The sequence below is a fragment of the Arachis hypogaea genome, chromosome 9 (genome assembly GCF_003086295.3).
Source record: "Arachis hypogaea cultivar Tifrunner chromosome 9, arahy.Tifrunner.gnm2.J5K5, whole genome shotgun sequence".
In the NCBI taxonomy this organism is placed as follows: Eukaryota; Viridiplantae; Streptophyta; class Magnoliopsida; order Fabales; family Fabaceae; genus Arachis; species Arachis hypogaea.
In genome coordinates, this window is record NC_092044.1 from 74,265,048 (window position 1) to 74,281,538 (window position 16,491).

Below are 16,491 nucleotides of genomic sequence, written 5' to 3' on the forward strand. Positions count from 1 at the left end.
ATACTTGTTCAAATATGGTGTTAGAGCTATATCATGGAGGTCCACGAAACAAACGATAGCAGCAACATCCTCTAATCTTGCTGAAATACTGGCGATACATGAAGCTAGTTGCGAGTATTTTTGGCTCAGGAGTTTGATTCAATATATTCTGTTATCATGTCGACTAATTGATCATAAGATAGCTCAAACTGTCCTGTTTGAAGATAATACACCATGTATGCTGAAATTATATTTGACAAATGAGATATAGACAAAAACATTGTGTCTAGAGATACTGAATTAATATATTGTATCTATTCTAAGGACACAGAGCTATTAACAAGAGAGTTTATTTTTCATTTTTTCTTTTTATTATTCTTATTAAGTTTTTATAATTATATTTTTTTTCAAATTTTTTGAATGAAAAAATTAACTAAATTAGATTTTTATAATTTATTCTAATTTATCGCCAAACAAAATACAAAAACATTAATTTTTGTGTCTCCATCATTTTTGTCTTGTTTTTAGTATCTTATCTTGTTTTCAGAACCAAAAGCAACCCTGATGACAAGATGAAAATATTGATTTACCGAATTTGATAACGGCCGAGGATTATTACACCTTCGGCCACCTCAAGTTTATGGATTTTTTGTCTTGCTATCTTCTCCAAAAGCAATGGATTATCATAAGCAATTTTATCAAAATTTATTATGAACTAACAAAGTACCACCAGTGCAAGAAGTAGTTTGGGATGAGAGAAATGTTGTATGACGATAATGAGAGCACTGCCGCTTAGAAAACTATATTAATTTTTGACCAACCTATTGATCAGCATCTACCTGGATACCTTCCTCAACAATCAAAGCCATTACTTTAGCACTGAAGCACTTAAATTTATCGGAAAGAAAAATATACACAAACATCGCCACTACTAATCTTTAACCACATATATGTAAGATGCTCTTTACTTGACTCAATGGTTAAGCAAGAGAATCAAAACTACAGAGACCACAGCAATCTATTATATCTAATGTTCTATGATAATTGTTCAACAATTCAAACATTTTGAAATTAAAAGGTTAAAAATAAAAAGGAAAAGAAAAAGAAAATCTCACAAAGTTCCCTATTTGTACCCCTCCATCTTCAAAGTATTCAACAGATAATTTAGCAGGTTTTACTTTTTCATGAATTGATCTCCACAAAGAGACTGGCCTGAGGATGTAATCCTGCTTCCTCCAATGAAAGTGTGAGCTTGTCTTGTCCATAAACAACACGAGGGAAATTCGAGACAAGGCTGTAACTCTCTGCTTCTAAACAATCCAATGAATCAACGTAGTCATACAAAGTTTGAATTGTCGCTGTGCTCTTGAACCTCCTTCCCTTGCGTTCGCCATTTGGAAACCGTACCAAAACCTAAGCATTTAGATTGGGAAGGGACAAGAGGAAAGTACAGATGTCATACAAATTATAGCATAAATAACTATTGTACACTGTAACACAATGAAACAAAATTACCAGCAGGAAATTATATATATAAATTACGGTTGAGCATGAGAGTGAAACTATGCAAGCTGAGATATATTGACTAAAATCACGATATAGATGGGAAAAGGACAAATAAAATCTTAGATAGAGCTTAAGATACTTTACCTGTGTAACATCAGGCCCCTTTTCAGGTTCTTCACCAAGAGATTGAGCTTTCTCTTGCCTTAGTTTAGCCAATGCAGCCTGTCTCTCTGCAGCTTCTCGTTCTGCTCTTTCTTGAGCTTCCTCTTCCTCCTTGTGCTTCCTCTCGGCTTCAGCAGCTTCCCTTGCAAGGCGCTCCTCTTCTTCTCTCCTTTGCCGTTCCCTAGCCTGGTCATATATACAGCATTAATCCACTAGAACTAAAGAGCTAGTTCTTTCAAAATAATGGCCTCTCTAGTCTCTACAAGAGAAGTGGAGGACCAGACACCAAATGGCATAATATGAAAGGCCAACTGTAAAACAAGGCTTACTTGATCAGCTTCAAGTGCAGCCCTGTATGCAGCATCTTGCTCCTCTCTTAAGCGCATGTTGTTTCGTCTTTCTTCTGCCTCAAGCCTGGCTGCAACAAGAACTGGAGAACTTTCTTCAAGCACTCTCTGTAGTATCGCAAGCATCTCCTCAGGGGATTTGGGACCTTCAATCTGAATGAAAAAGAATAGAATAACCAAAAGTTTGGTAATCAGGAACTGAGAATAATTTTTCTCAACACCTGACAGCTGACATATCATTTTAGTAAACGAATACAGAATGCAGTAACAATATTGAATTTACTAATGGAATTGACCTAGAGAACTTAAACACCCAACATAACAAGTTAACAGCCTTATCTTACGAGGTGGGTTTAGCTAGCATTGAATGACTAAAAATTACTTTATATTTAAAGGGGGGAAAATACTTCACTAACAGTATTAATCATGGTGAATGATGAGACTGACGTGCCAGCAACAGTCACAACCAGCGGTAACTTGGTATCCCACTGACGAGGTGATGAACATTGAATCCAAATTCAGGAATGTGTACGATAACTTAAAATGAATCTTCCCAATCTAGTAGTAGTACAAGACAACTTCTTACTCAACTAGGGAAGACAGACAATGGATAAACTAGAGCTAACATCAGAAGATTTGGTCACTGAAGTTACGGTGGGTAGCAACAGTATATAAGAAGGGGAATGCTGTTTGGGACTGTTTCTTCCTTGATGGCTATAATCAGTCCAGGAAAATCATGGAGAAGGTTACTATATAAATTATGAAAGATGACCACAACAGAAGGCAAAAAGTCTGCACAGGGAGAGGTGTAAAGAAGGTACTGATGGAATTTCAATAAATTGTTCCAGGAACTCGGGAAACTGCCTACTCAACGACAGCATGATTGTACAATTAAATAAAAGGAGAAAGAAAAGGTCGCAAACAGGGTTCTAATAGTCAACCTCATTTTCCGGGTTAACTAGTCCTGGCTAAAGTCCATATTCCAAATTGTCATTATATGGCATTAACCTCGTTATCATTTATATTCTTTATTAAAAGAAATTCAAAGTCTTGATTACATTTGCAAGTAAGCCAGAGTTTCCCCATCTCCCACTAGTTTTCCGAGACAAGAAATTCAATGAGATTTAAGTGATGAACATCATCAGACTTGTTTCTTTAATTTTACCAAGGTAAGTATATTATGCGACGACGATTGCCACTGAAAAACCTAGCATATTTTCATCTTGGATACAGTTCCCATGTTTTCCCTACTCAATCACCAACCTGTCCTTGAAGAAATACTAACCAGTAATCACACTCACATCTAGGGTAGCTAACCGGCTAAACAAAATCCGTTACTACACCATACAACAATAAAATGCCAATTTGATGTGATACATGTACATTACTAATAACATTACAACAACTGCATAAATCTAAAATCTCAAGGCAAAGCATCCCAATAAAACCACATGCATCAATCTTAAACACTGATCTCACGCAAATGCAACAATATCTTTCTTCTCCAACAAGTCTCCAATTCAGCACATCACTACTTAACAATTCATCATTCAAACAAAACACTCAGATTTACCTGTTGAAGAAGGGCGATCCTCTGATTGGTGGCAGCCATAACCACAGCACAGAACGGAAACCTAGATGCCTTCAAGCTGTTACTCATCTTGAACCCTTCGCTGGAGCGGATGCACCCTCCCCACGCCACGAAATTCTCGTTGACGAAAGCTGAGAGCGCCTCTGAACACAGCGTCCTCTGGCAAAACGACGGCGTATCGGGGTGATCCGGGGAATGCAAGTAAACGAACAGCAGCTTGAACTCATTCCTCGACCTCTGCAGCGCGTCCATGAACCCTTCCCCGACGAAATTGGGCCTGCTATTGGGCCCGCCGTACTCCCTCTCGAACTCAGCGACAAAATCCATCGCCTCCACGGCCGCCACCGACACCGAGACCAGCGGCGTCGAAGGCGAAGGAGAGGATTCACCTCCGCCGCCGATTCCGATGAATCCAAGGGAGTAGGAGAGGACACCACCGGCGGCCCAGAGGCCAAAGCCAATTGCGCCGGATATTAACCCTAGACTTCCGGAGATCACGGAGACGGGCAATTTGATGAGCTTCCATGCCAATCCAGGAAGAGGAGGAAGAGGGAACGGGGGCGGGGGCTCGGAATCAGATAATTGGGATGAAGCGGCGTCGTTTTGGCGGTGAAGGGATGGTACTGCTGATAATGAAGGTGAGGCAGGTGGTGATTGGTTGGCGATGTTAGAGGAAGAGGTGAAGGAGGAGATGGCCAGTTCAAGGTCCCAGCCGTGTGCGGCGAGGATTTCAGTGCAGAGGTCGGGATCTTGGAGGCCAGTTATGGCTTGGAAGTATGCCAGTTTGTCTGCTACGTCCGCCATTGATTCTTCTTCTGATTCTGAGCTCTTTGTTTTTTGTTGTTTTGTTTCTCACCCGACCCAAAAGCTATATCGGTGCTCCGATCAGTGATGAAATTGAAGATGTGTTCCTCTGCGTCTACCCCTTCACTATTATGATTTTGGAAGATATCTATCCTTTTGTTTTCCTGTCTTACTGTTCAGTAATCAGTAGTAAGACAATTAATTAGTTAATGGCGAATGTTTACCCTTTTTATAATAACTTGTTATTATGGGCCTGCTCCAGTTGAGTTTAACGCTTTACACTCTACAGTCTCCCTAGGTTCAGGACTTTCTAGTTAGGAAAAAAAAAAGGTAAAATGTAAATAGGTCTCTTACCTTTTTAAATGTGGATATTTTCGTCTCTCAAAATTAAAAAATACATTTTGATCGCTCATCATGTAAAATTTGTGAAAATTATGTCTTTTCGTCGAATTGGTACTCGAAACGGTAACGGAGATTGCTGAGCTAGAGGGATGGAGAGTGATGTGTCCGTTACGGTTGCTGAAGTTGATGGGAACAAATTGTTGGAAGACAATTTGGTCCTGATTGGACAAAACGACGCCGTATGCATTTTTCACCTTATTTCAAGCATCGTAATCCCTATAACACCCAAAAGTCACTCCACATATTACAGAAAACCCTATCAGAACACGAACACCCTTCTCCCTCCAAAAACAGAACGACTTCCTGCAGTTGAAAGTGGTGGTGTGCTCAGTCGACGTGGTGGTTGTTGAAGGTTACGGCAAGTTCCATGCTGGAGAGGAAGCTGCTATCATCTATAGAAGTAAGGGGAATAATGAAGTCTATGTATGTTGTTTAAATGTTTGTGATAATATATTGCATGAGGTTGGGATATGGGGTGATTGCATGTTTTTTTTTTCAGTAAAAGAATGAGGAAAAGCTATGTGGAGTTAAATGATTTCAAAATTTTGGGTACTTGATCTAGGGTTTAATCTCCGATTTATGTATTTATGGATAATGCAGATGGATGATATGCATGTGGTATCTGTTTTTCACCACGGAGGCCATTTTAATAGAAAACCCAATGGAACTCTTGAGTATATTGGTGGGAAAGTTGAAAAATTTCCAAAAGATGGACTTAGACTTCGTAAATTTTAGGGATTTGGTTACATTGTTCAAGGGTCTGGGATATGCATCATATAAGGCAGTGTATTGGTTTGACCCAACAAACAGTGATATTGAGGTTGGACTACATATTCTGAGAGGAGATGCAGAGATCAATGAACTTCGAGAGAACAAGCTCAAGAATTCAACCACTGATGAATTTTACATATACTTCGACCATCCCGTTGATGAGCCACAGATAGTGGAAGAACATGATGCGGTAGAAGAGGGGGTTGAAGAGTTTGATGACCATATTGATGTTGACAGAATCATGAGAAAGCTTCAATCATCACCATCCACAGAAGATGATGGGCCTGAAAGTGGGGAGGATGAACTGTATAAACTTCCTTCGACTATTTCAGATGAGGATTATTCCAGTGTTGATGAGGAAGATGATGGGAAGAGGAAAAAAAGAATTCTAAAAGGAAACGACAAGGTTCTGCCAAAGAAAAAGGGCAGTGTGAAAGAACGGATAGGGGGCAGAGTCAAGTGGAGGTAAAAAAAGAGGTGGACTAAGGAGTGCAAGTGGGAGTGTTGCCAAAGGTGATGGGCCTACTGCCAAGCCCAAAGGAACTGGGCCTCATGTGAAGTCCCAAAGAACTAGGCTTGCTAGATTTGCTGAGGAAGCTGTGCCTCATGTGCAGCCTAATGATAGGCCTCCAATCGGCCTCTATATAAATGAAGAGGATTTAGATAATGATGAACTCATTCATGAGTATGAATCAGAGGATCTTCACACACCAGTGTCGTCAGAGGATGAGGGAAACAAACATCACTTTCCAGTGTTCAATGATGATTATGGGTTTGGAGAAGGTAGATTTGAGATTGAAACCAAGTTTGCAACCATTGATAGGTTCAAAGAAGTGGTTCGAGATATGTGTTAATATCTGAAGGCAGGAAACTTCTCTGGATAAAAAATGATAAGGAAAGGGTGAGAGTTGGATGCAAGGGCGAAGACTGCCCCATGGCTGGCACATTTATCATACAACAAGACTCTCTTATGCTTCCAGGTAAAGACTTACAAGCCAGAGCATACCTGTGCAAGAGACTTAAGTAGTAATGCTGCTGATCAACACTGGATCAGTAAGAAAGTGCAGAAGAGAATGGCAAGCCAACCTCATATGACAACTAATGAGGCAATTGACTTTCTTAGAGAAGAGTTTAACCTGGTGGTGCATCTGAAGATGGTTTACAGGGCAGTGAAAGAGGCCAAAGAGAGAATAATGGGAAATGAAAAAGAACAGTATGGGAAGCTCAAGGACTATGACATGGAGATAATTAAGAGTAATCCGGGTTCGACGGCAAGAGTTGATGTGAAGCCTATTCCAAAATCCCTCCCTGTGTTTGACAAAATATAGATCTTCTTCGAGGGCTGTAAACAAGGCTTTAAGAGTGGATGTAGGCCTTTCATCTATCTAGATGGAGCTTTTCTGAAGTCATACCACGGAGGCCAACTACTTTCAGCAGTTGCACAGGATGCGAACAACTACTATATGTAGTGGCATATGGTGTTGCAAGGTCAGAGACTAAGGAATCCTGGAAATGGTTCCTCACATTGCTTCAGGAAGATTTGGATGATGCTAGTCAATATGGTTGGAACTTTATGTCTGGCCAGAAAAAGGTCAGACTTGTACATCATTTATTTGGATAGATTAGGCTAGTAATAAGTGTATAGCATCTTTGCATGCCTCTGTTTAAACCACTTTATTTACAAGGTTTATTTGAATCATTATACTCTATGTAGGGCCTGCTACCAGTATTAAAGGAGGTAATGCCAAGAACACATCATCGAAACTGTGTAATGCACATGTGGAAGAACTTCATCAACCGGTTCAAAGACATGCATATTAGAGACATAGTGTGGGAGTGTACTAATTGCACAACTGAACCAGAGTTCAAAGAGACGATGTAGAAGCTTAAGGGGTTAATGGTGCACGAAAATTATACTCACACTATGTAATTCCGCACAACTAACCAGCAAGTGCACTGGGTCGTCCAAGTAATACCTTACGTGAGTAAGGGTCGATCCTACGGAGATTGCCGGCTTGAAGCAAGTTATGGTTATCTTATTATTCTTAGTCAGGATACCAATAAGGTTCTTTAGTTTCAATTATAAAAAGTGAAAGAGCATGAAATGAGTGTTTATTACGCAGTAATGGAGAATATGTTGGAGTTTTGGAGATGCTTTGTCTTCTGAATTGCTGCTCCTTCCTTTCTTCTTCTTCATGCACGCAAGGTTCCTTCTATGGCAAGCTGTGTGTTGGTGGATCACTGTTATCAATGGCTACTATCCGTCCTCTCAGTGAAAATGGTCCAGGTGCGCTGTCACCGCACGGCTAATCATCTGTCGGTTCTCACTCATGCTGGAATAGGATCCATTGATCCTTTTGCGTCTGTCACTACGCCCAAACCTTGTGAGTTTGAAGCTTGTCACAGTCATTCAATCCCTGAATCCTACTCGGAATACCACAGACAAGGTTTAGACTTTCCGGATTCTCAAGAATGCTGCCAATGGATTCTAGCTTATACCACGAAGACTCTGATTAAGGAATCTAAGAGATACTCATTCAATCTAATATAGAACGGAGGTGGTTGTCAGGAACACGTTCATAGGTTGAGAATGGTGATGAGTGTCACGGATCATCACCTTCTTCATATTGAAGTGCGAATGAATATCTTAGATAGAAACAAGCGTGTTTAAATAGAAAACAGAAATAATTGCATTAATTTATCGAGACGCTGCAGAGCTCCTCACCCCAACAATGGAGTTTAGAGACTCATGCCGTCAAAGAGTACAAAGTTCAGCTCTAAAATGTCATGAGGTACAAAATAAGTCTCTAAAAGTTGTTTAAATACTAAACTAGTAACCTAGGTTTACAGAAAATGAGTAAACTAAGATAGATAGTGCAGAAATCCACTTCTAGGGCCCACTTGGTGTGTGCTGGGGCTGAGACTTGAGCTTTTCACGTGCCTGGGCTATTTCTGGAGTTAAACGTCAGGTTGTAACCTATTTCTGGCGTTTAACTCCAACTTGCAACCTGTTTCTGGCGTTCAACGCCAGAATGCAACATGGAACTGGCGTTAAACGCCAGTTCACATCATTTATCTTCGAGAAAAATATGGATTATTATATATTGTTGGAAAGCCCTGGATGTCTACTTTCCAACCCAGTTAAGCACATGCCAATGGACTTCTGTAGCTCCAAAAAATCCATTCTGAGTGTAGAGAGGTCAGAATCCAACAGCATCAGCCGTCCTTTTTCAGTTGAATCAGATTTTTGCTTAGCTCCCTCAATTTTAGCCAGAAATACCTAAAATCACAGAAAAACACACAAACTCATAGTAAAGTCCAGAAATATGAATTTTTCCTAAAAACTAATAAAAATATACTAAAAACTAACTAAAACATACTAAAAACTACATGAAATTACCCCCAAAAAGCGTATAAAATATCCGCTCATCACAACACCAAACTTAAATTGTTGCTTGTCCCCAAGCAACTAGATAAATAAAATAGGATAAAAAAATCAAGAAGCAATAATATCTCAAAGTTTTCAAGTGAAGCTCAGATTCTAATTAGATGAGTGATGATCGGATAATTTATACGCTTTTTGGCATTGTTTTTAGTATGTTTTAGTATGTTTTAGTTAGTTTTTAGTATATTTTTATTAGTTTTTAGTTAAAATTTACTTTTCTGGACTTTACTATGAGTTTGTGTGTTTTTCTGTGATTTCAGGTATTTTCTGGCTGAAATTGAGGGACCTGAGCAAAAATCTAATTCAGAGACTAAAAAGGACTGCAGATGCTGTTGGATTCTGACCTCTCTGCACTCGAAGTGGATTTTCTGGAGCTACAGAAGCCCAATTGGCGCGCTCTCAACGACGTTGAAAAGTAGACATCTTGGGCTTTCCAGCAATATATAATAGTCCATACTTTGCTCGAGATTTGATGGCCCAAACTGGCGTTCCAAATCAGCTCAAAACTGCCCGGTGTTAAACGCCGGAACTGGCACAAGAATGGGAGTTAAACGCCCAAACTGGCACAAAAACTGGCGTTTAACTCCAAGAGAAGTCTCTACACGAAAATGCTTCAATGCTCAGCCCAAGCACACACCAAGTGGGCCCGGAAGTAGATTTTTATGTCATTTACTCATCTTTGTAAACCTTAGGCTACTAGTTCTTTATAAATAGGACCTTTTGCTATTGTATTTTGATCTTGGTAGCTATCCTTGTTCTTATGCTATCTTAGATCATTGGGAGGCTGGCCTCACGGCCATGCCTATACCTTGTTCTTATGTATTTTCAACGGTGGAGTTTCTACACACCATAGATTAAGGTGTGGAGCTCTGCTGTACCTCGAGTATTAATGCAATTACTATTGTTCTTCTATTCAATTCAACTTATTCTTGTTCTAAGATATCACTTGTCCCTCAACTTGATGAATGTGATGATCCGTGATACTCATCATCATTCTCACCTATGAACATGTGCCTGACAACCACCTCCGTTCTACTTTAGATTGAGTGGATATCTCTTGGATCCCTTAATCGGAATCTTCGTGGTATAAGCTAGAATTGATGGCGGCATTCAAGAGAATCCGGAAGGTCTAAACCTTGTCTGTGGTATTTTGAGTAGGATTCAATGATTGAATGACTGTGACGAGCTTCAAACTCCTGAAGGCTGGGCGTTAGTGACAGACGCAAAAGAATCACTGGATTCTATTCCAACCTGATTGAGAACCGACAGATGATTAGCCGTGCCGTGACAGGGTGCGTTGAAAATTTTCACTGAGAGGATGGGAGGTAGCCACTGACAACGGTGAAACCCTACATACAGCTTGCCATGGAAAGGAGTAAGAAGGATTGGATGAAGACAGTAGGAAAGCAGAGAGACAGAAGGGACAAAGCATCTCCATTCGCTTATCTGAAATTCTTACCAATGAATTACATAAGTATCTCTATCTTTATCTTTATGTTTTATTCATACATTATCCATAACCATTTGAGTTTGCCTGACTAAGATTTACAAGGTGACCATAGCTTGCTTCATACCAACAATCTCTGTGGGATCGACCCTTACTCGCGTAAGGTTTATTACTTGGACGACCCAGTACACTTGCTGGTTAGTTGTGCGAAGTTGTGATAAAGAGTTGAGATTACAATTGTGCGTACCATGTTGATGGCGCCATTGATGATCACAATTTCGTGCACCAAGTTTTTGGTGCCGTTGCCGGGGATTGTTGAGTTTGGACAACTGATGGTTCATCTTGTTGCTTAGATTAGGTATTTTTCTTCAGAGTTCTTAAGAATGAATTCTAGTGTCTCAAGGTGATGTTCTTATCATCACCAAAGCTGATTGATTTTCATCAATTTAGCTCTTGAATGCAATGTCCTGCTGAAGCTTGGCTAGCCATGTCTAATTCCTTTAGACTGAAGCTTTAGACTAACATTGCATGATTCCTGGAATTCTCATAAGAATTTTGATATCTTTATTTTCTTTTCCACTTAATTTTCGAAAAAACCAAAAAAAAAATTTATAAAATCATAAAAACCAAAAATATTGTATGTTTCTTGTTGAGTCTAGAGTCTCATGTTAAGTTTGGTGTCAGTTGCATGTTTCTGTTCTTCTTGCAGTCATTCATGTGTCTTCATTAATCTTCAAGTTGTTTTTGATAATTTCATTGCTCTAATCTTTAAATTCTCTTGACTTGAGTGTTTTGTGTTTCTCATATGCATTCTCATTTTGTTAGTGTCAGTAGTATACAAACTGCTAAGTTTGGTGTCTTGCATGCATTGTTATTTGATTTTAGTTGCATTTTGATTATTCCTCACTATAAAAAAAATCTAAAAATATTTTTAATTTGTGTCTTTTCAAGTCAATAATATAGAGAATTGAAGATTCAGAACATACAGCAGAGGAATTACACAGAAAAAGCTGGGCGTTCAAAACGCCCAGTGAAGAAGGGCAAACTGGCGTTTAAACGCCAGCCAGAGTGCCTGGCTGGGCGTTTAACCCCAAAAGGGTAGTGGTTTGGGCGTTAAACGCCAGAATGTGCACCATTCTGGGCATTTAACGCCAGGATGGCACAAGAGGGAAGATTTTGTTTTTAATGCAAATTTTTTTTCAAGTTTTCAAAATTTTTCAAAATCAAATCTTTTTCAAATCAAATCTTTTCAATCAAATCTTTTTCAAAATCAATTTTTTTCCATTATCAAAAATACTTGCTATCAATTAATGATTTGACTCAACATTTCAAGTATGTTGCCTTTTCTGTTGAGAAAGGTTTAATGTTTGAATCATATCTTTTCTTGATAGCCAAGTCATTAATTTTCAAAATCAAATATTTTTAATTTGTTTTTCAAATCATATCTTCTCAATCACATCTTTTTAAAACCATAACTTTTCAATCATATCTTCTTGATCACATCTTTTTCAAAATAGTTTTCAATCATATCTTTTTAATTCTAATTTCAAAATCTTTTTCAAAAATCACTTGATTTCTTTTCCACTCTTAATTTTCGAAAATCAATTAGTATTTTTCAAAATGTTTTAAAAATCTTTTACTTAATTTTCGAAAATTGCTTCCCCTCTTCTCACATCTTTCTATTTATGGACTAACACTATTCCTCAATGAACAATTCGAACTCCATCTCTCTTGATAAGTTCGAATTCTTCTACTTCTGCCTTCTATTTTTCTTTTCCTCTGACACCTCAAGGAATCTCTATACTGTGACGTAGAGGATTCCATATTTCCTTGTTTTCTTCTCTTTCATATGAGCAGGAGCAAAGACAAAAGCATTCTTGTTGAGGCTGACCCTGAACCTAAAAGGACCTTGAAGCGAAAGCTAAGAGAAGCTAAGGCACAACTCTCTGTAGAGGACCTAACAGAAATCTTCAAACAAGAAGAACCCATGGCAGCCGAAAACAACAACAATGCCAACAATGCAAGGAAGGTGCTGGGTGACTTTACTGCACCTACTCCCAACTTCTATGGTAGAAGGATCTTGGTGCACGAAATTGCAATCACACTTTTGCAATCCCGCACAACTAACCAGCAAGTGCACTGGGTCGTCCAAGTAATACCTTACGTGAGTAAGGGTCGATCCCACGGAGATTGTCGGCTTGAATCAAGCTATGGTTATCTTGTAACTCTTAGTCAGGATATCAAAAATTATCAGGATTGATTGTGAAAAGCAAAAGAACATGAAATAAGTACTTGTTTTGCAGTAATGGAGAATAGGTTGAGGTTTTGGAGATGCTCTGTCTTCTGAACCTCTGCTTTCCTACTATCTTCTTCTTCAAGCACGCAAGACTCCTTCCATGGCAAGCTGTATGTAGGGTTTCACCGTTGTCAATGGCTACCTCCCATCCTCTCAGTGAAAATGTTCAACGCGCTCTGTCACAGCACGGCTAATCATCTGTCGGTTCTCAATCGGGTTGGAATAGAATCCAGTGATTCTTTTGCGTCTGTCACTAACGCCCAGCCCTCAGGAGTTTGAAGCTCGTCACAGTCATTCAATCCTTGAATCCTACTCAGAATACCACAGACAAGGTTTAGACCTTTCGGATTCTCTTGAATGCCGCCATCAATTCTAGCTTATACCACGAAGATTCTGATTAAGGAATCCAAGAGATATCTACTCAATCTAAGGTAGAACGGAGGTGGTTGTCAGGCACACGTTCATAGGCAAGAATGATGATGAGTGTCACGGATCATCACATTCATCAGGTTGAAGAACAAGTGATATCTTGGAATAGAAGCAAGCGTGATTGAATGAAAAACAGTAGTAATTGCATTAATCCATCAAGACACAGCAGAGCTCCTCACCCCCAACCATGGGGTTTAGAGACTCATGCCATAGAAAGTACAATGAAAAACGTGTAAAGTGTCATGAGGTCCAGATACAATGTCAAAAGATCCTATTAATAGTGAACTAGTAACCTAGGGTATACAGAAATGAGTAACTGACATAAAAATCCACTTCTGGGTCCACTTAGTGTGTGCTTAGGCTGAGCATTGAAGCTTCATTTGTAGAGACTTTTTCTGGAGTTAAACGCCAGCTTTCATGCCAGTTTGGGCGTTTAACTCCAAGTTTTATGCCAGTTCCAGCGTTAAACGCTGGAAATTCTGAGGCTGATTTGCCACGCCGGTTTGGGCCATCAAATCTCAGGCAAAATATGGACTATTATACATTGCTGGAAAGCCCAGGATGTCTACTTTCCAACGCCGTTGGGAGCGCACCAATTGGGCTTCTGTAGCTCCAGAAAATCCACTTCGAGTGCAGGGAGGTCAGAATCCAACAGCATCTGCAGTCCTTTTCAGTCTCTGAATCAGATTTTTGCTCAGGACCCTCAATTTCAGCCAGAAAATACCTGAAATCACAGAAAAACACACAAATTCATAGTAAAGTCCAGAAAAGTGAATTTTAACTAAAAACTAATAAAAATATAATAAAAACTAACTAAAACATACTAAAAGCATACTGAAAACAATGCCAAAAAGCGTATAAATTATCCGCTCATCACAACACCAAACTTAAATTGTTGCTTGTCCCCAAGCAACTGAAAATCAAAATAGAATAAAATGAAGAGAATATACTATAGACTCCAAAATATCAAAGAAACTTAGCTCCAATTAGATGAGCGGGACTAGTAGCTTTTTGCTTCTGAACAGTTTTGCCATCTCACTCTATCCTTTGAGGTTTAGAATGATTGGCATCCATAGGAACTCAGAACTCAGATAGTGTTATTGATTCTCCTAGTTAAGTATGATGATTCTTGAACATAGCTACTTTCTGAGTCTTGGCTGTGGCCCAAAGCACTCTGTCTTCCAGTATTACCACCGGATACATACATGCCACACACACATAATTGGGTGAACCTTTTCAGATTGTGACTCAGCTTTGCTAGAGTCCCCAATTAGAGGTGTCCAGGGTTCTTAAGCACACTCTTTTTTCCTTGGATCACAACTTTATTTCTTTCTTTTTCTTTTTCTCTTTCTTTTCTTTCTTTTTTTTCGTTTTTTTTTCTTTTTAATTCACTGCTTTTTCTTGCTTTAAGAATCAATTTGATGATTTTTCAGATCCTTAATAACAGTTCTCCTTTTCCATCATTCTTTCAAGAGTCAACAATTTTAACATTCTTAAAACAACAAATTCAAAAGACATATGCACTGTTCAAGCATTCATTCAGAAAACAAAAAGTATTGTCACCACATCAAACTAATTCAACTAGTTTCAAAGATGAATTCAAAATCCTGTACTTCTTGTTCTTTTGTGATTAAAGCATTTTTCATTTAAGAGAGGTGATGGATTCACAGGACATTCATAGCTTTAAGGCATAGACACTAAGATACTAATGATCATGTAATAAGACACAAACATAGATAAATATAAGCATAAAAAATTCGAAAAATAGAAAATAAAGAACAAGGAGATTAAAGAACGGGTCCACCTTAGTGATGGCGGCTTGTTCTTCCTCTTGAAGATCTTATGGAGTGCTTGAGCTCCTCAATGTCTCTTCCTTGCCTTTGTTGCTCCTCTCTCATGATTCTATGATCTTCTTTAATTTCATGGAGGAGGATGGAATGTTCTTGGTGCTTCACCCTTAGTTGTCCCATGTTGGAACTCAATTCTCCTAGGGAGGTATTGATTTGCTCCCAATAGTTTTGTGGAGGAAAGTGCATCCTTTGAGATGAATATCTCCATCTCCCATGGCCCGGAGGTGGAAGCTTTTGCCTTCCCTTTCCTCTTTCTAGAGGTTTCTCCGGCCTTAAGTGCCATAAATGATTATAGAGAAACAAAAAGCAACGCTTTTACCACACCAAACTTAGAAGGTTTGCTCGTCCTTGAGCAAAAGAAGAAAGAAGAGAGAGAATGGTGGGGTAGGTGGGGATCCTGTGGGGTCCACAGATCCTGAGGTGGCAAGGATAATTCATCCCTGCACCAAGTGGTGAGCAAAAATGCTCCTTCTGCCAATCCTGGCGTTAAACGCCGGGCTGGTGCCCATTTCTGGCGTTTAACGCCAGCTTGGTGCCCATTCCTGGCGTTTAACGCCAGTCTGGTGCCCCTTTCTGGCGTTTAAACGCCAGCAAGATCTTCCTCCAGGGTGTGCTGTTTTTCTTTCTATTTTTTTTCTGTTTTTGCTTTTTCAATTGATTTTGTGACTTCTCATGATCATCAACCTACAGAAGACATAAAATAACAAAGGAAAAATAATAAATATAACATTGGGTTGCCTCCCAACAAGCGCTTCTTTAGTGTCAGTAGCTTGACAGTGGGCTCTCATGGGGCCGCACAGATACTCAGAGCCATGTTGGAACTTCCCAACACCAAACTTAGAGTTTGACTGTGGGGGCTCTGTTTGACTCTGTTTTGAGAGAAGCTCTTCATGCTTCCTTTCCATGGTTACAGAAGGGGAACCTTGAGTCTTATAGTTTGCACTGTTTGTAAGCCACAGAGCTTCCTGAATAGCAAATAATTGCTCATCCGGAAAGGTTTCAGAGATCTCAGTAGGAGGGAGGGATGCTCCTGCTACTGGTTCTATCCGGGACAGGTGATCAGCTACTTGATTTTCTGTCCCTTTTCTGTCTCTTATTTCTATATCAAACTCTTGCAGAAGCAACACCCATCTTATGAGCTTGGGTTTTGAATCCTGCTTTGTGAGTAGATATTTAAGAGCAGCATGGTCAGTGTACACAATCACTTTTGATCCTACTAAATAAGATCTGAACTTGTCAATGGCATAAACCACTGCAAGTAACTCTTTTTCTGTGGTTGTGTAGTTCTTCTGTGCATCATTTAGAATACGGCTGCCATAATGAATGACGTGCAGAAGCTTACCATGCCTTTGTCCCAATATTGCACCAATGGCATGGTCACTGGCATCACACATTAGTTCAAATGGTAATGTCCAGTCTGGTGCAGAGATGACTGGTGCTGTGACCAGCTTAGCATTCAGGG

The 16,491-nt window shown here is 39.4% G+C and overlaps 1 protein-coding gene across 1 annotated transcript; it reads right to left on the reverse strand.

The window, feature by feature from the left end:
• Positions 1-851: 851 nt before the first annotated feature.
• LOC112711052 (plant UBX domain-containing protein 10) lies at positions 852-4,649 on the reverse strand. The gene is made up of 4 exons (XM_025763596.3): positions 3,568-4,649; positions 1,977-2,147; positions 1,630-1,833; positions 852-1,392 (listed from the first exon to the last, which is right to left on the reverse strand). Exons 1-4 carry the CDS (start codon positions 4,387-4,389, stop codon positions 1,162-1,164), a joined length of 1,428 nt encoding a protein of 475 aa, XP_025619381.1. The 5' UTR covers positions 4,390-4,649; the 3' UTR covers positions 852-1,161.
• Between the last annotated feature and the right edge of the window lie 11,842 nt (positions 4,650-16,491).